The sequence below is a fragment of the Drosophila kikkawai genome, chromosome 3R, assembly GCF_030179895.1.
Source record: "Drosophila kikkawai strain 14028-0561.14 chromosome 3R, DkikHiC1v2, whole genome shotgun sequence".
Classification (NCBI taxonomy): domain Eukaryota; kingdom Metazoa; phylum Arthropoda; class Insecta; order Diptera; family Drosophilidae; genus Drosophila; species Drosophila kikkawai.
This window is the reverse complement of record NC_091731.1, coordinates 19,209,245-19,237,242: the sequence shown is the minus strand read 5'-3', so window position 1 is coordinate 19,237,242 and position 27,998 is coordinate 19,209,245. Positions and strand designations below refer to the sequence as shown.

Below are 27,998 nucleotides of genomic sequence, written 5' to 3'. Positions count from 1 at the left end.
AAGTACTCTCTTAATATTTGCATATATCTTAAATCATGCTCTTTGCAATGGTTTTAACCAAATTTCTATATAAACCCTCGCAAAATGTTTATACTTTGCCTCTTGGCCTTTACTCTTCATTTACCATGACGACAATAGCCCGATGCCCTTCGCATTGACCGACTTTAGAAATTTCCTTATGTTATAGCATGGTTAACCATCTCTCGACCTCAGCAGAGAGGCGGCAATTTGAAAGTTTTATTATTGACCTAAGAAAGCTGCTGTCACTTGACATTGTCATGGCTATATGAGATAGATATTAACCACAAAAGCTCTCTTCTTAGCCCCATTTCAAAGTCCACTTGATGATGTTGGCCAATTAAAAGTTACGGTACACTGGGAATATATATTCGGGTAAGTGAGCTGCTTTGCGTTATAAAAAATTATCAAGAAATTTGTCAAGATCTTTACAGCACTATAATTATTAAAGTCAACAGAAAAATGATCAATTAAGATGATATCTTGTTCAAGGGAATTTACAGTTCATAAGCACAAATAATAAACAAATCAAATCAAAAGTTTACTTGTAATGTTAAATTAAAATCTGTACAAATACAATTCGAATTTTTCAAACAATAGATATAAATTTCCATTCAAAATCCTAATCCTTTTTAAGCAACGCTTGAATACAAGAAAAAAAGATAAAGGGAAAATATACTGTTACAAATAAGAGCCTTCATCAGCAATTATAAAATGATTTCAAGTGACAGAAAGCCTTACCTTTCTTCACTGTTCAATTCACCGCTTGATGTTAAATTGAATTTTTGCAATTTTTATTTTTCCGGTTCATTAAATATAATATAATAATAATAATAATTTTTCCAGCTGATTTTTTATTTGTAGTTTTGTTTTTCTTTGTATTTAAACTTATTATGTGTTGATGCTGTTGTTGGTAGCTGTCTAGCTTTTAATGTTTAATGCTTACATAATTTTTCTTTCAGTAATTATTATTAAATTATTTCCGTTTATGCTGTTCTGTTTCGGTTCGGTTTAAACACACACTTTGTTTCCAGTCCGCCACCAATCCGCCAATTGTTGCTATTGCTATAGCTATAGCTGCTGCTGCGGCTGCTGCTGCTGTTGTTGCTGCTGCTGCTGCTGCTTCGGTCCGCCGGCGGTTGCTATTGCTATTTGCTGGATGCAGTACCGCCCGCTGCTGGTGTTGCTACGTCGCTCAAACCGGAGCTGATAGCTGCGGTAGGAGCGTCGGCGGCAACGATGGCGACGGCAGCTGCTGATCTTATTGCTGCTGTAGATGCAGTTACCGATGTTGGTGTTGCGGCGGCTGCGGCTGCTTCGATTGTTGGTGATGATGTGGTTGCTGCTGCAGCAGCTCCTGCTGATATTGTTGTTAATGCCATTAACAATGATGCCGCGGCGGCGACTGCAGCTCCTCTTCCTCTTTACTTGCTGACTATTGATGTAAACTGTTGTTGTTGCTGTTGATTTTACTGTTTCTGTTGTTGTTGTGGTTGCTGTTGCTTTTGCTTTAACTGCTGCTGCTGCTGTTGTTGCTGTTGTTTTTGTTGTTGATGTTGAATTTGCTGATTCTTCTGTTGGACTGTTGCTGCAATCTGGAACGCATCACATAGCATACTTCCTAGTCCACTCTCGTGCCAGCTCATTGTATTTTTCCCGATCAGTTTTATATATTCTGGCAATCTCTGGAACAAGCGGATCATCTGGATTGGGATCACAGAGTAGAGAGCAAATTGATAATAAAACTGCAAAAGAAAATGTGATTAGTTATTTTATTCAATTTTGTAATGCCGGATTACTTACCTTTTGAAATTGTTAATGCTGGCGACCACTGAGATCTTAATATATCGAGACAAATCGATCCATTGCTGTTAATGTTTGGATGGTATATGCGCGTTGTAAAAGCCACTTTGGGTGGTTTAAAGGGATAGTCTGTTGGAAAATGTATAGTTAAGAAGAATACACCTCCTTGATAAGGGCTGTCCGGCTAGAAGAGAAGAAAAATAACAATTAGTACAGACCAAAATAAGAAAAGTAAAAAGCATCATTCTGATGCCTTTTTTATATAGGTTGCAAAGGCGAAATTGGGTTCAGTTGATGAGAAATACAGCTCCCTGAAAAATCTCTAGTTTTATAAGTACTGCAGGTTATTAAACCTTTGCTGTAAGCTTTGTATAAAGTATTAATTATACTTGAGACCTTGTTCTTACTTTAACAACTATTGATGATTAAACGGACAATTAAATTTGTTACAAATAATTGTTTATCAATAAATTTAGCTCTAATTTTCTATTTACTTGTAAAATATAGTCATACAAATTGTATCACAAATCATAGCTCATTTTCTAAAAATCCACATTAGTCAACTTTTACAGGGTTTCTAAAATAAGCCCCATTATCAGCAGCGGCATCTATATGCTTATAAGTAACCCGGCTAGCGTATTTACATTATTATAAATACTAAAAATCATTATTATCATGTTTATATATTTATAGAAATGATCTACATCAACATCAAACACCAATCCCGCCTTGCACTGCAAATAAAACGACAGAGATTAGTCACGATTTTCATGTTAAACAGATTAGGGAAAACAGTTCCAGTTTGTATTTTATTATATTCCTCTTACCGGGCCCATTATTGTAGCTTGCCAGTGAAATACTGTAAGAAAAGAGGAAAAATAGATACATTAATCAAACACTTGTGTAAGAACGAATTTAAGATAATGACTTGAAGGAGCATAGAGTAAATAAAAAATGCCTGCAATGAAGCGTTTTTCTTATTTGTTTGCTTTGATTTGCATAGGGCACTAGGTCTGCCTGTCTGGAGCTGATTAACTGGGGATACAGTGGGTGTGCGCTTTAAATATTATGTATAGTTATAGTATCTTATTAACAATACATAATGGGTTATTTACTTGTTTAATCCGGTAAAGGTTTTAAAAATAATTGTTGGAAATGTATTGCATTTAAATTATAGACTTTCGAGCCAAATTTATTTGTATTTTTGAATTTTCAATGGCTTCAAAATTAACTAAAGTCGTAAAAAGACTAGATCTCTTTGTATATACAAGTCCATAAGTGCCTCTAGGTATTCACTGTACATACATGTACTTCGAATGCAGCCAACTCGCTCATGGCTAAATAAATGCAGCACTCTCTGCCCATGCCCCCCCCTTTGCCAATGTCGCATTGCCACGCTCTTTGGCGTTTCCTCCACAGAAGAACAAAAACAAACAATGCCAACAGCCAAAGAGCCTTGGCACCGACAATTGGCAGCGACGTCAGCAGCAGCAGAAAAGCAGCCAAAGCACCAACAACTGGCTCTCTCCCTTGACACGACTAAGAAAAAAGAAAGCTATCTATTCGAATAAAAGGTACCCAGTACTCATTTAATTGTTGCATAACTATGAATGGTCTCAAAGGGGCTATAAAGAATATATTCCATTTAAATAAGACTAAGATTAATGAATATTAATAATATATTAACATCTTTACTTTTAATTTATCCTTAAAGTTGGCCGAATTAAATCATTAATAAAAAAAAAATAAGATATTTGTCGTACTTTTTTGTAGACAGCCGGAGAGCTAAGAACTCCCAAAACTTCCTCATTTGTGTTTTGCTTACTGGAAAAGCTTCATCCAACAATACAATAGAAATTTAATGACCCTAAAATATAAAGATCTGAAACTCAGAATTTTTCAAATCCTAGTCTTCTAGTTTTAAGGGTGGTTTTACTTTGTGTTTTGTATTTTTTACTTTTAATACATACACAACCTATAAAAAGTAATACAGAAATTGCATATACCTTGACACTCCCCCTATTAAACAGGGTATAAAGAGAGCAGTTGGCTCCGAACCATGGCCAAAACAGAGCCGCTGCTACTGTCAATGTCATCCTGGGGAGCTACACGAAAACGATTGGGGAAACCCTCTCGCACACAATGTCGCTGCTCTCCCTCTGCCTCTGTGTGTCTGTCTCTGTGGAGAACACTGAAAACTGAGAACTGGGAACTGGGCCTTCGGCCACCAGCTGCTGCCCTGACCATAATTACAAACGAAACCTTCATTTGTCCATTTGCAGTTGGAGTAGTTCGTTTGAAGGGCAGGGAGAAATGCGATGGCATTTTTAGCTCAGTCGAGCTCAGACAAAAGTAATCTCATAGCTGCAGCCATGATTATGCCACTTAGCACAATAATCAATAAATTGTGGATATAGCTAAGCGATAAATACCCCATAGGGAGCCGGACGACAAATAAAGACAGAAAGATAAACAAATAAATATAAAAGAAGTAAACAGAAATTATAATAAACAATATAGTATATACTTGAATATATACTTAAAACATTTGCTTTCTTTAAAAGCGTTTAAAATAAAAAGCATTAAATCGCTTTATGTCTGCTTAGCTCAAATGCATTCAATCAATTTTTACTACTAAGAAGCCCTATGTTCTTTTGTGCCATACTACGATTTCAATGGATTAATCCTCCAGTCACAAGAGTAGCAAATAAAACCACAACACTGAGAACAAAGTGCTAGGGAGTTGTCACTCTGCACTCTGGGGAAAATTCGACACCTAAAAGAACCCTAACAAATCCAAAAACAAAACCCCACCCTTTTGCTTTTTACATACTTTTGTCTTTCACCGGTTTTCACTCAGAAATTTTCGTTAAGGGTTTGAAAATTGTCGTAGTAGTAACGTTTGGATAATGATAATACATGTACAGCCAAAACGATAGTTACGGAAGCAAGCCGATAACGTTTGTACATACATACGTGCGCTTATATACAATTGTTAAATATGAGTCCGATTAAATACTGATAGTAGAAATCGAGTGAAATCGCTTGGTTGCAAGTAATTATCAATAAACGACGATAATTAGCATTATTCACTGCTTTCCGCAGAATTACGAGAAAATTATACAAAGAGATATATATATATTATATATTTACTCATATAAAATGACTGTTTTCTTAGCGAATTTCATTTCGAATAACAACGTCAGTATTAAGACATGTCTTGTAATATTCATTGGTATTTTAACTACAAACAGTTTGTTTATTCACTATAAAAATTATATTCACATTCTCAGAATGGTAATATGCGTAAGATATAATTTGGAGAAAGTTCTCTACTCAACATAAAAATGTTTCAGGGCTGAAGAAAACGCCTTTTTAAAAGGCATTGTAATTAAAAGATTTCACTTTTTTGTGACGTCATTGGAGAAGTAACGTAATTGAAGATCCAAAGATCCAAAACTTGACTTTGAAGCCAGAACCAAGTCTTGGATATCAGCTGCTCAAAGACCGTCGCTATCACGAAGTAAAGAAAAGAATCGCAAACTCTGCGAAAAAAAAGAACACTAGAATTAGCATAGAAAGACCAAGAGAAAACTAAACATACAAATTGTGAATAAACAACGTAGAAATAGGTTGCATATATTCTCCAAGATTGCCTAGTCATGATTTGAAATCTATGACGTGGTGATGAGGAAGTCCAATCCATAACGATCTTTATACGGCAAATAGACTAAGACTAAGGATACGGAGACACTCCTACTTAATTGTCATTTAGGTGAAAGTGACCTCTACTATATTTACGATGATATCTTGTATATTGTGATTTAATTATCGAACTCTTCTATTTTTTTCTCCCTAGTCTTACAATAATTTCTTCGATTTTATTATTAGGCAAACATTTCCTTCTTCATTTCAATGCTATGGTGAAATAATAAAATAAAACGACTCATAGCTCCGCAACATAAGGCTGACTCATGAACAATCGCCACGATTGGTGAAATATGAATATCCACTATACTTACAGTCATCTCCAACTGGTCCGGCTGAACATTGTGCAGGTGGATCTCTGCCCAGATCTTGCAGTTCCTGTAATACAAATGAAATTTGCTGGTTAGTGAAGATACAACACTAGAAATGGGGTATTTGTAAGATAAACTGAAAATCATTTTCATTAACACTGGTCCTGATGCATTTTTAAGTTGTTGGGGATTGAAATATTTAAAAACAGAGTTTCTATCAAGGATGGAAAGTGATTAACTGCACTCTTTTATTAGTTTTTAATCAGATAAACCCGTTTTACTCTGTTACGACAATATTTCACTCATCTCTTGTTCACAAATTAATTTTAAAATTGACTCTATCCTGAAAGTTCAGTATCTTAGTTTTACAATTTTCGATATCCCACAATTTTAAAGAGCCATAATTGCTTTAGGGAACAAGTTAGGGAATTAAATGAAAATATGTGAGCAAGGTAAGAAAGTTATTTACCCACTAAAAAGTGAGCACTCTTAACGAAATAAAGTCGTATTTTTTATAGCTTTTAACTTTTCCCTAATTGGGAAAATAGTCAAAATCATGCATTTCACTGCTAGCCGTCGGTTCTTTTGTTTTGGTCTGTAACGTACGGATATCCATTTCCCTGCCCGCTATGCCCTGTGTGTGCTGCATGCAAATGATGTAAATTTTAAATGCTGAATTTAAAAACAGAAATATGACGGAAAAAAAAAAACAATTTTATGCGGATATACGACAGTTCGGTTTAGGACAGTGTGTGAGTGAGAGCGAGGTGAAGAGACGTGAAAAATCAAGTTCGTTGGCCCGGTCCACAAATGGCGCTATCTCCCTCTGGTCCACCCCCTGCCCCATCAACCCATCTCTGTTGCACGCACACAGCTGAGCGGCTGATGTTCTTCTTCGCCTGTGTTCCCCTTTGCCCATCTTCAGTTATCACAGCTGCCCCACACAAACACACTCGCACAGGGAGAGCGAGAATGTGGTGTAAGGTAAACCGGCAAAAACGTAAAATAAAATAAGAGGAACAAATAATGAGATGAGCTGTAAAAGGTGGGCACAAAGCAAGAGAGCGGCTCAGGGGTGGAGAGAAAGGGAGAAGGAAAGAACAAGGAACATGTTTGTGTGTGTGCCTGGGTGCGTGTGTTTGTAACGGCACCCCAAAATTTGAGTAGAACAACAAAAATAGCCGTCGCGAAAAAAACGCCTCTGCCACTTTTCGCCCCATCTCCCTCTGTCGCGCCCACAACGGGAATTGTACCTGTTGAGCGAAAATAAGTTACAAGAAGAAATTGTAACATTTTTTTGTGATGTGTTGGAGTGAGACCTTATGACTCATAAAATAAATAAAATAAAAACAAAACCAACGCGTACACGCACACAGGTACACGTCTCAAGAGAGGCTGATCAGCTTTTAAGCCATGTGTGGCTGTGCTGCAGTGTTGCTCTCTCGCTCTTTAACTCTCTCTTTTTTGGGCAAATGAGGCCAAGAAAAAACCTTGAAGAGTTTTGCAAAAAGGGGGCGTGTGTGATTTGTTAGTTTTAGTTTAAAGCTCCATCACTAATTGTGACGTTTTTCAACTTCCTGTTTTCTTTTGGCCAGAAATGTAAAAAGTTTATAATAAAGGAAAAACAATGAAAACGGAAAAACGGATGAAAACTCAATGGCCATGACGCCGCAGTTGGCGTTAGCAGCGCTGTCGCCGCACTGTCGAGACAGTCAGCAGACCCCCACTCACATACACTTGCGCGCCACACACACTCGAACATGATATGCATATTCACATTCACACGTAATGTACAAATTCCACGTTCACCGCTCATTTCGTATGTAAATTATGCTTAATTATAATTTATAACTAATTATTTTGGGGGCCCTCTAGCGGCCGTTCGAGCATTTTGCAACACTAAAACAGCTCTCGCACACATTGAAGCTCTCTTTGGCTCTGCCCCATTGCGAGAAAGAGTCAAAAAGAAGCCACAGCTGTCGCTGGCAAACGGAAGATGGTGAGGCAAGAGCGAGATGGCAGTCGCAAGCGAAGCGATGGCGAGACTTTGTAGTTGCGAGAGTGTGTGCGCGAACGTGTGTTTGTGTGTGTTGGTGGGGGTATGACTATGATAACCGGCTGCAAAGCTGAAGAAAAAAAAATCAAATTTTGCCAAGTAAATTTCCACAACTTTAAAAAAATATTACAAAATTTTACTATTGCTAAAAGGTTCTCAGGAACTAATTAAGTTCCCTTAGCGCCAGTATTAAAAAAAACGGATGATTTAAATAAAAAAGGCCAAGGAAAAAACATTACTGGACAAGGACAAACGACGCGCAAGCACTTTAAAAATAATTATCGAAACACGCACACCACGGCAGTACACACGTATATACCTTTATATACATATGTACATATATGACTACACTATTTCTGAATTATCAGCGCAAAAAGTAGGGTTAGGTTAATTTTATACGCTTCTTGCTTTTGCTCTGTTTTATTTTTTGCTGGATCTTTCTGCGGCGCTGGCACACACACAGCCATGCGGCTCTATATATGCCTTTGCCGTGGTGTGTTTGTGTGTTGGAAAGAGCTAGTGTATGGGTGTACAGCGTGTATTGGGTAACAGCGCCCGTAGAGCTTTGAAACTCCGCCGTATAAGTTGCATTAATGCATCCAGGTGCCCGGCACGCACACATTTGCAAGCACCCGTACTTGTACACAAACAATGCACATTTGCATTGCACTTTCGCACACACACACGCACACATAATCACGTATAGAAGTAACGGAAACGATGACTGCACCACACGTTGCCTTGCCCACCACACGCACACATCTTCGCTCGATCCCTTTTCCACCACCGACACCCTCTCCAATCTCGTTCTCCAAAAAATATCTAATCTCTTTCTAGTTAGAAACTTAATAATTAAATGTCAGCTAATCCCACTTTTTGCTATGCCTTTTTTCACATTTCTTTTCGCTTCGTTCTTCCTCTGCCCTTTTCGTGTTCCTACGTTTCACATTTCTTGCATAAAATTTTTCTCTCAGCCGAAAAATACTTGTCTGTTCACATTTTTTCTCTATCTTTTGCAAGCATTTTCTTGCCCGCAATTTCCGCTCTTTTTATCGTTTTTTTAGTGTCGTAGAGCTGCAGAATTTTTTTGTTCACATACCTTATTGATTCTTTTTAACGCCATTTTCTGATTGAAATTTGATTTGGGGTTTGTGTGTGTGTGTTTGGTTGGTTGGTGGTGGTGTTGGTGTCTCGCGTATTTCTTTTGTTCTTTGCACAGAATCGGGGTTTTATGCTATTTCTTCTGTTCTCTTAGAACCGAAACTAAAACGAAACACAAAAGCTGCGTTGCGCCTCAAGAACTTTCGATGCTTAAAATATGGCTCTCTCTCGATTGTGTCCCTTGTCTCGAAATAAAGCAGCACCAGCGCACTGCGAGTATAAACGGCGACCCGACGAAGACTACGGCGACGATTATTTTTTCCCAATCAATGCGGGGCCTTTACACAGCGCGTGCGAGCGAGCCAACCTTACGAACAGCAACGCAGTCGAAAAATTCTGGGACGCAGCGAGTGTGTGCGAGCGAGATGGCTGGTGTGACGTGTCGTGACGGTGTTGTAAAACGGCAGTTCAACGGAGCAGGCCAGCCAGTCAGCACAGCGGTGCACATATATTCCTCTCGTCAGGCGGCCAGATCTATTTCTTCGGATGCGACAAGGGGGCAACGTCGACCTGAAAGTTTAATTAGTATATAAAACATGTACTAGAGATAGAATACAACTCACGGAAATTGGTACAGCCACAAGAGATACGAAACCGGCAGCAAGAAAGTGTGTGGTTTTTCTGCTTTTAGTTGCACTAAACGTTGCAATTTGGTGTTGACTGGTAGCACACTATGTATTGCTGGCTGCCGGAATTTTTTACTACGCAATTTTGGTCCTTTGCTGGTCTGTGCGCATGAAATTTCCCTGACTGACTACTAAGTTCCACGATTGATTTCGGGGCGATTTCATTTTTGAATTTCCCTCCAGTGATCTGGCAGCCCTTGCGTATTGACAGTTTACCAACACTGGTAGCTGGTAGCTCGTCTGCCTATCGATAACAGAATCCAGGGGTTTGGTATTTTCGCGGTATATTCCGGCAATCCTTGGAATATTCTGGCTATGTGAGCCGCGGTCACACTGTCACTGTCTGCAAAATATTTTAAACAAAAAGTGCTTGTTAATTAAGTAATTTACCTAATATAAGTGTGTGTTTTGTCGAATTTTGCGGCTGGCCAAGCGATTGTGCAAGTGATTTGTTCATTATTCAATCTCTTCGGTGGCCTCACGAGCGAGTTGCCTGCTGCCGTCTCCCTCGCACCCCCGCTTTCGGCTTCGGGCCTTTTTTGTGTGCATTTTTACACACTCACACTGGCACACACATTTACGGATATCCAAGAATTTACACATTATATTTTTTGCGCTAAACCAAACCAAAAAATGGGAAATATGTGCAAGTGCTGATCATTAATTTCCGGGGAGCGGTGCCTTCCGCTAAGCTTTTTCGACGAAAATGGAGGAGGATAGCGCCGCTGCAGCCGTAGGAAAGTGCAGGGAAAATCACCGAAATAACAATTTATAGTAGTGTTTGTAGTCATGCCAACAACAAAGGCAACAACAATAATATTGGCAGTCAGCAAAGAACACGAAGAAGAAGCGGCAATAACACAAAAAAATTGCGATACGCCAATGGCGACCCCAACAACACCAACAACAAAAGCAACATCAGAATCGCCAACAACAACAACAACGGCCAGCCAAGAATCTGCTGTTAGCAGCGTAACAACAAAAACAATCGAGGCGTCGCAGCCAACGCTGCTGCCTCTGCTGGCGTCAGCAGCGGCATGCCACAAGCCGTTGCTCTTCAGCCGCCGCTTCCAGGATAAACGGAACTTTAGCTCGCTGCCGCTCTTCGTCTACGCAACGTCGCCGTCGACGCACGCCCATTCTGCCGACGGCGTGGGCGTGGCCCGGGAGGCAGCCGCATTCAGCAAAAAGGTGAGTGGGGGGGGAGGCGAATGTTGGGCCGGGGGATCGCAGATACCGGGAATTATACCGTTGCGATGTTTTATTGGGAAGATTCGAATGTTTTTATGAGATCGAAATTCAACAATTTATTACAATGTAACTTGTTTTACTTTGTATTAATTGGCCTTGGTAATACTAAATTTACGGATAATTTATTAAAAATGTTGGATTTAAAATGTTTTAAAAATGTTAGTGTTTTCATGGTTCTTTGCTAACTTACGAAGGCAATTTTCTAATTTCAATAAATTAAAGCTAAAGTATTGAGGTACATTTACGTTAATTTTGCAGATTATAAACTTATCTTTGGCATCAAATAAATTAAAAATATATAATTTAAGCTTTGTTATGGAATTACCAAAAGTTTTATTTTTGAAATTTACTCTTTAAACTTGATGGAGCTTATTAATTATAAATATTATTCTTAAAACTACCAACCCAGGCATATGTTAAAAATAAAATTTAATATATTATATTCTTTCCACCTTCCTCTATCCATTGCATTCTTTCAAGCGGCACCACTCCCGCTCTTTCCGTTCTGAACTTTCGTAATGGATCACTTCCGCTGCACTTGCGGCTTGAGTCGTGCCATATCTGCATTTGTAATACTCGCCCAATCCATATTTTCACAGTGGTCTCTTGGGCCAAGCGAACCATGCCTTCCCCACACATACAGGTGGGGTGCTAGCATAATTTTGTTTCCCCTGAAATCATTGGCCGTGTGTTTGCGATTACAATCGAAAATCAGAATCAGAGCTTACTCAATGAGAATATCTCTTCAAAGTTATACCCCAATAATCGTAATATAATAAATAATAAATTAAAGAAGCAAAGCAAAAAATAAGGAATAAAATAAAGGCCAAATTAAACCTATTAAAACAATCTTTCAAAACGAAAAAATTAGTTATTCAGTCCCTATTAAATAACGTTTTAAACAGCAAGAATATATTAAACCTTAAATATGGAATTACTATAGTAATCATTAATTATTAATAATATCTGAATTTGCTTGCTTGCAAATTAAAACCCCTTGCTTTTCGGAAGCAGTAACTACTGTGGGTAAATAAATATATATTTTTTGTAAGTTCTGCTTCGCTACCGCACTTGTCGCACCCTTTCCGCTGTTGCTCTCTCTTCCTCTGCCTTATCTGAGTCGGAAATCGGTGCTTGCAGAATCAGATATCCATTAAAAATGCGTTTTTAATGTTAATCAAAAGTTGTATATATTTTTTTGTTGTTTTTTGGGGCCGTTTAAGTATTGGTATCTGTATCTTTTTTGAGTTTCTGCAGTGGCGGTGATCGCTCAAACGTGTCAGACATTAATGAGCCAACCGCCAAAGCCGAGCGTAACTGTGCTTTGTCTCGTTTTCGGGGCCTGAACGGGCTGGGTTGGGATGGGATGTGCCGTGCTGGGGCGGGCGGGCAGGCAGGTGGTGGCTACAGGTGCAGCCATTGACTGGGCTGCCTGGCGAAGCGCTGCTCCTCCGCTGCTCTCCTTTTGTTGCCGCCCGCTTGCGGTTGGCTCTCGTCGCTACATCTCTTGGTTTTCCGCGCACTGCAACGCTTCACTTGTGCCTGTGGTTGTTGTTTGTGTTGCAGTTCACTGAGTTGCGACTGCTCATAAGCTTCATTAACAAAAAGACAGCGGCAGTGGCAGACAACAAAAGCCAAAGCAAAGCTCCCAAAATGTCCGTCTATTTGGCTTTTCCCCAAAAGCTATTATGCTATTATATTTTCCTGTCCATTTTTCGTGCTGAATGTGCTGGAAAAATCGGCAGAGACATCCCCAAGAGATTAGAGGTTTACGCCTATGGTTAAAGGCATCGGCGGCGGCGTAGAGGTCAAAATGACTCGGCGGCGGCGGCGTAGTAGTCAGAAAGAACCGGCGGCGGCGGCGCGTCAAATAAGGCAAAAAGGCCATTTTAATGAGTTATTTATTTTTTTTTAAGTTTTATAAAGAACAATGACTCTGAAGGCCGCGCTGAAGCTGCGCCGATGCCGCGCCAGCGGCGCGCCGCGGCGCGCCGTTATTTTCATAATTTGGCGGCGGCGCGTCAAATAAGGCAAAAATCGGCGGCGGCGGCGGCGTGGCGCGGCGGCGTATATGTCTACAAGAGATAAGCTTGGAAGAAGTTGGGGTAAATATTAAAAAAACTTGTAATATTTGGATTATTTACCATAAGCACAATAACCATTAACAAGAACATCAAAGGTCAATAGAAACATGTAAAATTTGCTTTGAATTTTAAAAGAAATGTATGTAACCCATGTTAGCCATAAAAGTTCGTGTCATTTATTTTCCATATCATTGTAATATCTTGTAAACCTGTGTCGTTTTTTATTGATTTTCCCCCATATTATTTTTATTATTCAATTAAATACAGAATTCCATCTGCATATGAAATATTTTTTTTTATATTTCTCATGCTTTCTTTTTCAATTAGGCGATCAAATTGTTTGACACTTTCCACTGCTTGGCAGCTTTGCTTTCTAGCGTGGGTTTTGACTTTTTGGTCAGAAAAGTGTCTGGTGGGTGTGGCACAAAATATGAACATAAGATATATGTGGCATGCCCAATTCGTGGGCGATATGTCCATGCTACTAGACAAGTTGGAATCAGAGTAAAGGGAATTCTTTTACTATATAATACATACTTAAAATGAAACACTCCTTACAAAACTTACATTTTCCTTAATTAAATGCTATTAAATAAAGCTAAACAATGTCTATTTATTCCCAAAAAACTGCTTTAAAAATATTAAAAATGTATTAGATAACCACAGCCTATTGTCTGGCAGTTTCTCTCTCTGTTTTTATAATACAATTACGCTGCAACCCCCCCTTTGGCATTTTCCCTATCCTCCATGTCGTCGGGTGTTGTTTACATTTTCAAATTTAAATCAATTCTGTTTCTGATTGCGGTTTAAGTGGCAGGTTCCAACGAAGCGCTCCTCACGCCCCCCTCAGTTTCCATTTTTCATTTTTGTCCAGCCCCATCTCTTGTCTTTCTTTATGTTTATGGCTGCCATATGTGCTCGGGGTATCTGTATCTGTAGTATCTGAGTCTGTCTCTGTGTGGCATTCTCGTGTTGTCAAACAATGCTCATATGTGGATGGATACTGTATCTGTATCTCGATAAATGTATCTTTTATTACCCATATGTATTGTGAGACAGTTGTTTTGGGTGCAGCGCAAACAATTGTCGAAACGATCTCTCCTCGCCCCCCTCATTTCTCGTTTTCCCCTTTCTAGACATATGTATTTTTGATGGGACCTGCCCTGAACCCTCCTCGTTCGCCCACAACTTTTCCTGGCCTCTGTTTACTTTTAACCTGGAATCAATATTAAATTTTCCTTCAATTGCTTTAAATATTTTATTTATTGGCAATTTATTGCAATTGTTTTGATACACACGTTTTGATTGGTATTTATAGGAAATATTTTTTTCTTATATGTATATAAAATGATTATTAAAATATAATGAATCGCTTCGCGAAATGTTTATAGCTCACTTCTTCAAAAGTTTATGTAAATGAGATTAGTTTTAGAGGTTTAATCCATGAAAATAAAGACCAAATTATCAAAGTAAACATAATTCACAACTCACACACTTTCTTTTAGAGAGCAAATAAATTTTAGATTTATGAAACCAAATGATTTAGCACATTTCCAGAGATTAGATTAGATTAGGATTTTAAAAATCTTCCATAGAAACGTAAACAAACAACAAATACAAGCTGTGAAGTACGAGCCCCCCAGACCTATTCCAAGTATCTCCTGATATCTATTTGGCCAATTAAGTAGTAATATGTCACTTGAGGGCACTTCACAGCTAATGTTTGTAGCGAAATCACTGCAATTCCAATTGAATCGAAAAGGTTTTGCCCTACAAAAATGAGACCAAGGTCGTAACCAACCGTTGCTATATAATATCAATTTCACAACAAACAATTCATATTCTGAAGTGGTTTTCACTTATCTCGTGTTGGTTGCAGAGGACACCTTCATAACCCCTACAAAGGCAAATATTTATTTTATTTGTTTGTATTTATATATTTATATTTTATGGGAAAGGGGCTATGAAGTAGATTTATATTTCTAGAAATATAGAAACCGATATATTTAGCGAAAGAAGGTTAACATAGAGTTTTAAGATGAGCGATTTGAAGTCTTAAATTCAGTTACAAGTTCTTTCCCAGTAACTTCACCTTAAAGCGATTTCCACACCAATATTATGTACCATTAAAATATTTTAATTATTCTAAGAAATGTAGTTTTTATCAAAGCAAAAAGCTTGCTAATTTTATTAAAACCTATGGTACATGTAATTTATATTCTAGACCTTCAGGTCGACACCGGCAAAGCCCTTCGCATTGAGGCCAGTGACCTGATAGAGGGTGCCAGCTGGCTTGGGCTGATTACCCTTGTTGGCTGTCGTCACATAGAGAATATCCAAGTTGGGGCCTCCAAAGGCCACCGAGGTGATTTGCATGGTGGGAATCTTGATCTCCAGCAGAATCTTGCCAGTGCTGTTAATGTTGTTTGCAAAAGTAACTATTAAATATGCATCTTTTTGTGTAAAAATCAAGTTTGTATCTCACCTTGGGTTGACCTTGAAGACCGTGCCACCATTGAAAGTGGCCACATAGATGTTGCCGTCCGTGTCCACGGTCATGCCATCAGGGAACAAGGGACCTTCGGGACGGAGTTTCCTCAGATCGAAGATGACCTTGCGATTGCTGATAGCTCCAGTGCTTTGGTCGTAATCGTAGGCCTCCACCTCATTGTTGTTGGTGTCAATGAAGTAGAACTTCTTGGCCTTAACGTCCCAGGCCAGGCCATTGGAGATACCCACAGCTTCCTTGAGGACCTGTGGCTTTCCGCCGGCCTGCCACTTGTAGAGTTCTCCCTTCCACTGGGTGAAGATGTCGCCGCTGTCGGCCATGGTGCCGCCATAGAAGCGACCATTGGGATCGGTCTTGGCATCATTGATACGATTGTCCGTGTGGTCGGCCTGGACCTCGAACAGGGTCCTCACCACCTTGGCCAATGCCGAAATGCCATCCCATTGGACGACGACTGTACGACGCGTGCATCCCACGGCAAACTCCTGGGGCTTATTCTCAATGGGCAGGATGAAGGAGGCGAACTCCTCGCCCTGGATCTTGGCCTTGTACACCTTGTTCTGTTTGAAGTCATAGCGGTTAATGCCGGCCGACTCCAGGTCAACGTAGTACAGACTCTGGCGAGCCACATCCCAGTGGGGTCCCTCGCCCAAGGCGGCGTAGGAATCTGGCACAGCTTCAACCTTGTATGACATCTGGAATTGAGAATTTAACAGTCATTGTTGTTAATTTTCTATTATTTTTGCACACTCGAAAACTGATATATAAGCAAACCAGGCGTCAGCCATTAAACTTGTGTTGTATTGTAATTAAGTTTCTATATAATGAGGTATACAGTATATATTCTCTCCCACTTTTTGCATACCTTTGAGATTAATTGTATATTGAGTGCGGGAAACCGTTGGCTACTTGTACGGTCAACTAACGTTTGCAAACTGAATTGAGTTTTGTTAGCCAAAAGGCTTTTATAGACCATTCTCGCACACCCATACATGGCGAATTGATAAGCAATACTTAAAGTTGTTATCAACTAATGACACCTACACATATAAGCATGAGCTAAATTAATTAGTTAGGTTGGAATTTTATAATCTATGATGGTGCAAATAGACACTTAAGTAGATGAGAACTAGAAAATACCTATTACAAGTTGAAATGTAGTTTACAAATTGATAAAAAACATTTTTTTCTGGTTTAAAAATTTGTTTTTAGACGAGTTTTCACTGTGTTTATCCATGATATCTAAATTGGTGATCTTATTTCGAAATTACCAGCTGAAAATATATACCAGTACGCAATCTCTTCACACTTTTTATTGACATCATGAATACCAACGTACATATCTAATATCTTTTGCCTATGGAAAGATACACGAGTGTAGATATAATTAAGGATTGCTTTGCTTTAATATTTCCTATTGGTAGCCATGGCAAGACACTTAAAAAGTATATGGAAATGAGAGGCCATAAAACCACCAAGGGTTTAGGCATACGATTTTTTTCTTATCAATTTCCATAAATAACCAACTCAAACTCAAGTTGTAAGACACACAACACCCGCTTCCCCCTTTTTTGTTTCGTTTTTATTTGAGAGCGCGAGCGGGTCATTGATTAAACCTTTTGGCAGTGGTGCCATGGCAACTTGGTTGTGCCCTTCATGTGTCCCACTCGCACCCTAGCGGAGTGGCTCCCATATGTATGTTATATCATATATTGTAATACACGGAAATTAAATAACACGTAAACTTGGATACTACGTTGTCTCAGAATTCCGACTTGGAAATTTCTAATACCTCATTACCTAAATAGAAGGCTACTTCTATATCCCAAAATATTTATCGAATTTTCAGAACTAGGTATTCCTTTTTCCTAGTTTATTCCTCTCAGTGCATTTGTTTGCGGGTGTATGTGGTTGTTGTCTCGACTCCTTGGCGAGTAATTAAGCAGCCAGAGCGAGAGAGAGAGAGAGAGAGAAAGAGAGAGATAGGGGTATGTAGACGGGGCAGAGATAAGAAAGGCCGTCCACTTGGACAGTGGGTCACTCGAACGTTGTTGTCTCCACGCTTTGGTCTTTTACTGTACTTGTCCAAGGCGGTTTTTCCTCTCCTTCATATATGGCTCTGCAACATCAACACCAATGGCAACAGCCATAATAAAAACTAATGAGTTGTTATACCCGGTGTACTTGCAGCTGCAAGGGTATACTAGATTTTGCAGATCTATAAAACATGAGGTTGAAATGCATTAAAATATCTTTAGGCAAAAATATAAAATATATTTGTATATTTTTATTAAAATTATAGAATAATTCCATGGACCATTATCCTAAAACTGCAATAAAGTGCTTGACAAGAATACTTTAAATGCTTTTATAACCTTCAACTTAAAAGAAATGTATTATTTTATAATAAAATCGATAAATCAAAACCATTAAAATCACTGAATTGCAAGACTTGATGAGGGTTTCATTTACCAACATTCCTACCTCACTTTAAAAACGAGTATTATCTTTCCCAAAATCAAACACACACTTTATGATAAAAGTACCAAGTATCTTTTAGTCGACTTTTTATAATTATAACCTGTTGGCTGTCCAATGTTGCTGCTGCATTTGTTGTTGTCTGCTGCGGTCTGCTGTTGTTGTTGTTGTGTCTTTGGCCCAGTGCATTACCCTTTGCCACACTTTACACGCTTGCATTCTTTTGATTTCTTTATTTCTTTTGTACTCCTCGTGTGGAGTTCCTTCTTAATTATCTGTAATTGATTACATCTAAGCGGGCGCCCTAAGAGGCGATTCTTGTTTACCTACAAATTAAACGCACCGAACAAACGGACAGCGTAAACAAATAAAAACATTCTGCTCGTGGCAATGTGTGGCTTGTGTCTTAAAAACCTTGATGATGGAATCCTCCAAAAACAAGAACCCCAAGATGATGCAGCAAATGTGCATAGTGTTTATTGATATATGTATGCTCTTAAAGCAAAATGATCTTAAAGAGTTTGGCGTCACTTGGAATTTAAAGAAATTAGGTATTTTGTATTTTTAAATATTTTAATATTCAAAATATAAAAAATATATTTTTAATGGCTTAAATCTTAAAAAAAATATAAGCTTCTATCTGAGAATTATGTAAAAACTTTGTTAACAAATACTTTCTAAATTTTTAAAACAATTCTTGTTAAAAATTAATTTAAAATAATAATCCACAGAAAAGAGCTAGATTTTTTGCAACATCAGGTTATAAATATTTAAGAGGCTTAAAAACATGACTTTTGGTACTCTTTGTAACTCTGCTCACTCTCCATTTCAGATTGCTCTCTCTTTATTCAGCTGGCTGACTAAAATTCACTCATTTAAAATTATAAATGAACAGGAAAACAGGGTTTTTTGTTTGGTTTTCTTTCTGTATTTTGAAATTATATCAACTTTGCAACTTTCTTCAAATTTTTGGTACATTTGTAGAATTTTTTACTGACAAAAGTCCATCTTTAAACATAATAACTCAAAGTTTCTTTTTGGTTTTTCCACTCGGCGCTCATATGACTCATGGCTGTCGAGTGCTAGCAGCTGCCAGGGCTAGCAGTTAGCCGCTAGCGAGTTTCACTCAATTCTCGCTCTTTCACTCTCTTTTCACTACTCATTCAGCGATAGTGTGTGGCAGTTTAGCTTATTTCAGGCTAGATCTCGAGCACTTGAAATAAGCCTTTCAAAACAAAAAATTTAAATAATTAAAGAGATTACATGAAAATATGTAGAACGAAAAAGTTAAAATTAACTTTAATTAATTATTTTTAAAAATTGTTTAACCTGCACAGAAACTGACAGCCTGGTTACCGTTTTTCTGTTTGGTTTTTACTTGTGCTCAAAATCTAGCTATTCCAGGCGGTCATCACCTGGCAACACTGTTCAGCAAAACACAGCTCTCTCTCTGCGAGCTCGCAGCTGTTGAACTTTTGCTGTGGCTTTGTTTGTCTTTAGTTGTTAAACAATTGCAGAGACGCGTACAACGCGATAACGCTTTGTGGTCTTGTATTTTTTTCGCCGTACTAACTCTCGAACTGTATCTACGAGATACACGCTTCTAAATTCTGTCTAGCACACACGTGCTTCAATATTTTGTAAGCAAATATATAACAGAGTGCTCTGGCGAAGGGCAGCCCAAACAAAGAGTGAGGATTCTGCGTCATCTGATCGCGATATCTCGGGATCTCTGAATCACTTCCCTCAAAACACAACAACCTTCGAGTGCGGGTGCTATAGTGTGTGTCGGCTGTGAAGACGCGCTTCGATCGCGTTCTACATTTTCGATCCGGAATAAATTAAACACGTTCCGAAACAAGAGATCCGCTTCTCTTTTATCGCATACTAAATAAATTAATAAAAGAGGTATTACGAAACAACCGGCACTAAAAGTGAAATTTTTAAACGACAACCAGAAAGTCGCCCCTAGCTAAAATATTTATCTTCGTGTGCTGGCAAAAAAAAAAAGAAAGAAAGAAGAGATAAATAAGAAAATTGTGTGACTCGTGTGACCATATCAGAGAAATCAAATGATTTCGCAGCTGAAAATATCAGTGAATTAAAGTTAAATAAACCCACTTATAGACGACGCAGCAGCAGCTCCGCTTTCATTTGGATTAATCAATTTTCATTTTGGGACAACCAACCAGCAGGAATGCTCCCCTGCGATATCAACATTCTAGCCGAGACCAGATTTAAATGAGATTTAACTAGATAAATGGTGCGTATCTTGAAGCCTATCTCGTTGCTCCATAAACCCCAAATACACTTTGATAAATTGAATTTCTTCCATATCAAACTAGCCAGCTGGCGGAAGTCAAAGTCACTTTTAAATCCGATTTTATAACCGATCGTTTAGAACTTGTCTTCATTTTTTCGGTGTTTTTTAAGAGGCTTTTACAGCAGATCATATAAATTGACTCATAGGTTTTTTAGATTTTTTGGGAAATAAAGAAATAAAGGGAAATCCCAAATCAAGTTGGGAATATTACTTATTTCAAGAGATATAATAGATGTTGATTTGAAATAATGTTCATTTATAAAAAGGTTTCAGTTTTCAAGTTCAACCACCTCTAATACACCCGCATTCCCGTAATAACCTTGCCCAACCAGAATAATTAATTGACTTTTGCCATTTTACACCCCCAATCCCTGCCTGCTTGTATTTTGCACTGCATTTTCTACATTTTCTACCCCAAACCCCCTCTTATAACCTTCTGCATTTACTTAGCTAATTACATAGACAAGGCTCACCATGTCCTCTCTATTCTTTTCACTATGTTTATCTTGTTAATTACGCTACAAACCAACTACTGGTTAATTCTTAATTGTTACAACACTGCAATTTGTATGCTGGGACTTCGTTTAGAGATCTCCCGAGAGAAGAACTTGTTATTATTTCCCCAGTTCTAGGGGACCACGACGACTCCACTTGTGTCACTCATTTCGTTTCGGATTGATTATGCACGGTCTTGACTCGCTTGAAAGCACACCCCAGCAGCTCTCTGCATACTATATTATACAACTTCTGGCATTTCCATGCGGGTTTTTCGGTTTAACTTCCCCCGGTTAAGTCGGTTTGCTATATAGCAATTATTGTTTCCAATTCGCTCTCCCCATATCTGTGTAGGGCCATTGTGTTGTACATATACATTCTCGCTGTCGTTGTTGCCATATTAAAACAATTTTTACTGGCTTCTTTGTTTGACTTTAGCACTGCTCTGTTGGCATTTTTAATTGTTTTGGTTGCGTTTTCATTCACTCTTTTTTTTTTTATTCTTTGATTCAGCTGAATTGTGTTTTTTTTTTTTAATGGAGAAATTTGTCGCCAAAGTCTGCACAGTTCGTATTTCCGGCTAAATTAAAAAAACAAAAACACAGAATTTTTTGTTTGGACCAAACGTCACTTAATTAAGTTCTCAACCCAATTGCCTTTCTCTTTCATAGTTTTTTGTGTTTTTCGTTTTGTTTCGACTTTTGTTTTCTACTTAACATCGCTAATTGCTTTATCTGGAAATGTAAAAAAGAGAGAGAAACAAAATGGAGAGCAAAACTAATTGAAAATGGTTTCTTATTGCGAAAGCTTTCATTCAGTGTAGGGAGAGACAAAGGGCAGCCTTGTGACATTAAAAAAATATTTAAACAAATATTTAAGATTATTTTTTAAAGTGTCTATGTTTAAGCTAAAATTTCGGTGTAAGTAAAGGCAGAGAAATTATTTTACACTGAGTTGGAAAAACGATTTGAGTGTTATATTTAGTTTAATAAATATCTTTAGCACTCATCTGTGGTGTAGTTTTATCCTTGAACTAAAATATTAGTATCTTCAAGACTTGCAACACCATACAATGCACACCTTTGTTTTGTATCTTTAGACACACCTTAAAATAAACTTGTTATACCCAAAACTCTTATCACCACCTACACTCCCAGCCTATAGCAATTATTCATGTATCAGAGCACATTCGGTTTCCCGGGTACTTTATCACACGATATATATTTCCTCCGATATTTTCATTCTGTTTTGACAGTCTCTCATCGGTCTGATTCATTCATTTGCGCAAGTGGCTCAACATATCGCAGTTTTTGTTTTGTTTGCTTAGAATGCAAATGCATTTGCGTATAATAGAGTGCAGTAAAGATATATGCAAGTAGTAAGCAAGTTTTAACCTTGAGTTGCTAAAAAAAAGCTTAATAAAAAGTCCGTTGTTTGGTGTTGCTTTTAAAATATCCGTCTCTTAGCCGGTCCCCCGAGTTTGTTTGTTTCTGACTTGTGATATTTCGCACATTCAACATTTCACAGATATCTTGTGCACGCCCTGCTCGCTTTTAGCCCCCCTTTTGAACCCTCCGCCCCTGGGAAATGGCACAATGCGAACAATATATGCTTATATATACTTCAATTTATTTTTATTTATTTGCAAATTAAGTCGTATTATAATATAATAACTGGCTTGCAATTGTCATGTGATTTTTCGTACACCAAAAAGTAAAGCTTGAGTTGAAGGAGAGTTTGATACGACTAAGTGATACCTTTTCGTGGTGTTTTGATACATTATTAAAGGAGGCTTAAAATGAGTAAAATTAAGACAAGATTAAATGTAGTATATTTATTTTATTAACCGAAAAAGGTTAGGTAATATAAAGTTTCTGCATACATTATAACTATGCAACATTTTGACAAACAAAAACCTTTTTTTGTATCTTGTAATAATTGTCTTAATTCGTTTCAGAACTATTCAAATTACACAGTATTTTTAAACCAAGTTTCATTTATATCTCTCAATTTTTGTTTATTTTTTGTATTTATTTTTTCTTTTCATTTTCGGCTTGCTTTGTGCTTTTCATGTGCGTTTTTGTCATTGCCTTGCTATTGTTCGCTTAACTTTTCTCACTCTCGTGCCCTGTTCTACTTTCTATGGCGCTGATCCATGGGTGGATTGAAAAGTTTCATGGATATCGCTCAGCGATACACCGACACACCAAAAGTCAAAGTGTATAAATCATCATAATTTCATAACAATTGAATTTAGAGCGTAATTGCCGTGAATAAGACAAAATTGCAATGACTGAAAAATAATAATCAAGAGACGACGAGAGCCAACCAATCCAAAGTATGGAGCATGGAGCACGAGCCGCTCTTGCTGCTGGCCCGATGGGAGCATTGAGCCAAGTCGGGGCATAAATTGCGCTAATAAAGCGCACAATTAAAGTCACCATCGCCGTTGCTGTCGTTGAGCAAATTGGCAACACTTTCCAATTGAAACGAGTTGCAGATTCGTTGGAACCAAACATCTTTTAGTCGCTGCTTCATTTTGCTTGATTTGGCCATTTTCAAAAAGAGCAAAAACATTGAATTTGGGTTAGATGAGCAAGCTAAGCAACTAAAAAAAAAAGAAAAATTATAATTAATAAACTGAAATGAAAATCAAATTGAAATCTTTATGATGTCTTAGGGTCTACTTACACCAGGCTGCGTTATTGCGTTAACTCGATAACAAAAGATTTGTTTGATTTTTATACCGATTACAACAAATTTGTTCGATTTTTACTCGATATTCGGACTATCGAACAAATTCCACCACCACATCGAAAAAACTAGGCAGTCATTAATGCATTATCATTAAATTCTCGAGTTATTTTAATAAGGAACAACTATATATTTCAGATACTTGTACAGCAAAATATATAAAAAATCAAATACTAATTTTTTACTTGGTTTTTCTTGCTTTCGATTCCCAAAATCGATGTATTGTTATGACTTTCAATCTTAAAATTGCTCTTTTCATTGAATTTTGTCAAATATGTTTGCCCGCCGACTGTTTGCGGTTTGAGGAATGCGGAAATATTGTTTGCTTTGTGTGTTGCTTCTTTCCCATTTCTGCTGCTGCTTTGCTGCCTTTGCCTATCTCTGTTTACGTGCACTTTCCTCGGCTTTTCCTCCCCGCTTTTCGTCGCATCTGCATCTGTTTGTTTTGAGATATTTTCGCGCTTTGCGCTGCCGATTTTTTGTTGTTGTATCTTTTTTGCTTTTCAACAAGCTTGCGATGTTATATTGCCATGTGGTGGCAGGCAAATGCATTTTCTACACATTTTCTTTCGTGCATGACATTAAAGTTTTAAATTTAACAGCAACCCAAAATGCCGGTCTGTTGGTTCTTCTTTTCGTAGATACTTGGTTCCCTCGCTTTTTTTTTTGTGTCTTTTCTTGTACTCTCTGCCGTTTTGACGACACTTAACTCTTGTGAGCACTTTTGAACTTTGCCAAGTGCGTCAAGTGTCGCGCCCTACTTTCCAAACGTTAAAGTTTAAATGTCAATGTTTTGCTTTGAGGGTAAATAAATTATTGAACAAAGTGTTTGAAAATAAAGGGTGTTGGCTTGAAAAATTGGTGATTTACTTTCAATATCTGGGAATTAGTAATACTATAAATAAGATATATATATTTATCTGTATCTTGTTAACAGAAATATGAAATTCTTGAATGCTAATAAGTTAGCATATATTCAGTTTCTAACCAAGGAAATAATTTTTCTGACTGAAACGACCTTAAGTTTTTTAGTAGCTAAATTCGTACTTGGGAATTTTAGGTACTTTTGCCATAAACTCACATTTTTCATGTTTGTAGGCTAATATTTATAGAAATTTTGTTTTTTGTCTTTCCCTTACTATAACCAAACACAGTAAAGCAATTTAAACATTCGATTTAACAGCTGCAACTTGCATTTAAATTAAAGCTTGCCTGTCACCAGATATTGCGCATACGTCGCGGTGTACAGGAGAACAAGACGAACTGCATTTCATTCCGCATTTGTCTGTCTGAGCTTGCGTGCCACGTGAATGGCAGTCGCTGTCTTAATTCTCATTCCCATTTATTTTGGAAACTATTTCCCTGGGACCGAGGAGTCGTGCAAATGTCAAAAGTGTGACAAACATTTTGTGGAAATTCGGTTCATTATTCGACCAAAGCTGTGACCCCATTCAAAAAAACTGATTACTCTGCTGATTACCATTCCAGACAGTCTGCCTTTCTCACTGCCTGCCCTTTGTGGAGGGCTCAGCACGCTTCTAATTTCTTTTGAGAGCGGATTCGGTCTGAATCTTCATCTCTTTGGCCCGGCCAGGCACGATTTACAGCCACATTTCGATTTAAACTTGAAAATCAGTTGTGGCGACTGGCGCTGCTGTTGCTGCTGCTATTTTTACCAGCACGTTCTACGAGTTTTTTTGCGGCTACCTGCAGTGCTACGTGGGAAGTTGGTAAATGGAAATGGAAAAAATAGCTGCAAATGTTTGACCAAACTGGACGCATTGTTTGGCCGTCGCCGTCGTCATCGCAGGAAATATTTTCCTTGGCCGTCATGAAGCGCAACCAAGTTGTTGACTCGACTCGAGTCGAGCCGGGTTGGTTGACTTGTCTCTTGATTTATCTGCGTGTTAATTTGAGCAATTAACATGGTAAATTAAGGAAGCACCAATTCGCCGTAGATATATTTAACATAAATACACACCTAAGGCTGCTCGGGTTGCTTGTTAACCTGCCAACTACAACATGATCAACATCTCATTGTCTGTTATTTTTCTCTCCTTTTATTTTTTGGTTTAAAACAAGCTAAACCGTTGAGGGGAAAAAATGTGGAGTAAAAAGCTTGAGGGAATGAGGAAATGTTGAAAATATTTTTAACAATCGAAATAATTAATTTGTTGTCAATAACAAGATACACCAAATCAATTAATCATTCATTTTGGATGTGCCTAAAAACTAGCAATTAATAACAAATAATTCCCATAGTTAGTAGGAAGTGAAGTCGGTTTTTTCAGTTTTCCGAAAAATAATAATAATATTTTAACAAACTATAAACCAATTTCATTTAATAGCTGTGTCTAAAATTGAATAATACAAATAATACATTTACTTAGATAAAAATCATATAAAATTGTAAATTACTAACAACATAATTTACGTACTTTGCCATTTAATAGCCTATAAATAATATTACGTTTATTTAAATATTTATTGACCGGCTATAAAATAAGGCATTAAACACACACAAGGATGCAATTAGTTTTTTTTTTCTTTACCTGTTTGGAATATATAAATAAAAAATAGTAACTTGGCCAGTTGGCTTTCTTCTCTCTGCACTACCGACTTACGCTCGGTAGCTTTAATGCTTTTTTAACAGAGTATAAAAACCACCTTGCGCCCAGTTAGTCATTCGGCACACACTCATACTATTTATATAAATATAGCCACAAGCCCCGATATGGCCGGTGTATACAGTTAACCAATTGTTAACCCAAATGTGCTGCCAACTGATACGAAAAGCGAAGGGGGGACGAGGCTCGAGGCAAGGTGCGCCTGCGCATAGAGCACATTGACTACTGATTTGCTGCGCATTGATTGAAGGGTAAATTACACCTTGCCACATGCGATTCAATGCGATTCGATGCGATTCAATCCGATGACGGACACATGAACGGTGTACCGGATCGGACCGGACGGGGATTACTTGTCCAAGTCTTTGAAACACTTTGTTTATGTGTTTACACGGTAAAAAAGTATCTACGAAGTTGATTAGAATTCAAAATATATAATGGGAAAGTGATTTAAAAGAAATTTCGATTTTCTATCGATAAAATATCGATAATTGGTTTCTATGAATTCCTTTTAAATCGATTTATGTAATGGTTTCACATTTTAGGAGCACTATTGGGTGTGTATACCCATAATAACAAATAATTCTTCATAATCTTTTTTATAATTTAATGCCTTGGGGATTTGTGTTTTCTCTCCGTGTAGCTGCTTTCCTCTTTGCTTTGCAAATATATATATATATATATACGAATGTATCCAACAGATACTGTTAGCTACTGCCGCTACGGCCACCGGGCGACTGTTATTTGTATTTGTAGAATTTTGTGTGCAAATACAAATTTTTCGCTCACAACTATTTGTAAATTGCGTCACCTTCCGAGACTTTTGGTTTTTGGTTATGGTTCGCTAGTGAGTCCATGTTTGGATGGTTTTGGGCGCCCTCTCTATTTCTCCGACATTTGGCGGTTGTGTTTCAGTGTGTGCGTGTGTATCTGTGTCAATCGCTTCCACCTGCAAAAGTGTGAGTGCTTTGGCCATAACTGCATACATATTTAATACGATTTCAATGTTTTCTTCTTTTTATATTTTATTTTTTTCATTCCAAGTGCGCTGTCACGTAATTAAAGTCACAAAAACTTTTAAATAGGTTTTTCTTGAATGATTTTACTTTGGAATTTTTTGTTTTTATTTTTTGGCACATTTGCGTTGGTACGCGTAGGCATTTCAACCAGACTGAAATAGATACAGTCTGGCCACATAAATAGACCGTCACATTGAGTGTATCGTCTGCGTCACTTGTTATGAATATGAAATTGTCATTGGTTCCACGTCACTTGATATGAGAAAGGTTAGTGCCTATTTTGGTATTCAATTGAATTTGAACTCACAGAAAATGTTTAGGGTTCTGGTAATTATAGTCTAAAGGACTTTATTTAATAATTTTAATATTTATAAGTTCTCCCTAAGTAAACAATTATAATTTCTTGTAAACACACTTTATAAATACTTAAAATTAATACAACAAATAAATATTTATTCAAGCTAAAGGTGAAATCTTGGATTTTTTAGTTGATACATAACAATCAAATCTAAATAAAACAGCTAGAATAACTATAGATAGCATACGCATAAATATTAATGGGTTTCTTAAATATATACATGATTTCTTTTACAAAATCCCCCTCATAATACCCTCAGTTAACAATAGTACACTACTTTCTGGTTTGTATAAGAAATAAATTCCTTGAAAGCTACAACTAATTACTTTATTAAAATATTCCCCTTCAGTTTAATTATCCTAAGAGTGACTTGCAATGTCTATTCGATTGTCGTTAAAGGGATACACCTTTATTACT

General features: G+C 37.6%; 3 protein-coding genes across 7 annotated transcripts in view; 1 reads left to right on the top strand and 2 right to left on the bottom strand.

Annotated features, from left to right (window-relative positions):
* Positions 1 to 790: 790 nt before the first annotated feature.
* On the bottom strand, positions 791 to 9,800 carry eff (ubiquitin-conjugating enzyme E2 eff). The gene is made up of 6 exons (XM_017167952.3): positions 9,621 to 9,800; positions 8,996 to 9,567; positions 5,844 to 5,907; positions 2,649 to 2,680; positions 1,822 to 2,005; positions 791 to 1,763 (listed from the first exon to the last, which is right to left on the bottom strand). The coding sequence occupies exons 2-6, from the start codon at positions 9,017 to 9,019 to the stop codon at positions 1,624 to 1,626; spliced, it is 444 nt and encodes a 147-aa protein (XP_017023441.1). The 5' UTR covers positions 9,020 to 9,567; positions 9,621 to 9,800; the 3' UTR covers positions 791 to 1,623.
* A 199-nt stretch (positions 9,801 to 9,999) lies between these two features.
* jvl (javelin-like) overlaps positions 10,000 to 27,998 on the top strand; it is a 59,378-nt gene continuing 41,379 nt past the window's right edge. For 2 of the 5 annotated variants that reach the window (XM_017167945.3, XM_017167944.3), the window contains exon 1: positions 10,000 to 10,874. In XM_017167945.3, the coding sequence (XP_017023434.1) occupies positions 10,473 to 10,874 (402 nt within the window). In that variant the 5' untranslated portion in view covers positions 10,000 to 10,472. Of the gene's footprint in view, positions 10,875 to 19,516; positions 20,269 to 27,998 lie in introns of those variants that run through there. The other 3 variants (XM_070286932.1, XM_017167947.3, XM_017167946.3) reach the window with 2 other exon arrangements.
* On the bottom strand, positions 15,174 to 16,548 carry smp-30 (Senescence marker protein-30). Its single transcript, XM_017167950.3, has 3 exons — positions 16,393 to 16,548; positions 15,504 to 16,222; positions 15,174 to 15,431 (listed from the first exon to the last, which is right to left on the bottom strand). The coding sequence occupies exons 1-3, from the start codon at positions 16,519 to 16,521 to the stop codon at positions 15,239 to 15,241; spliced, it is 1,041 nt and encodes a 346-aa protein (XP_017023439.2). The 5' UTR covers positions 16,522 to 16,548; the 3' UTR covers positions 15,174 to 15,238.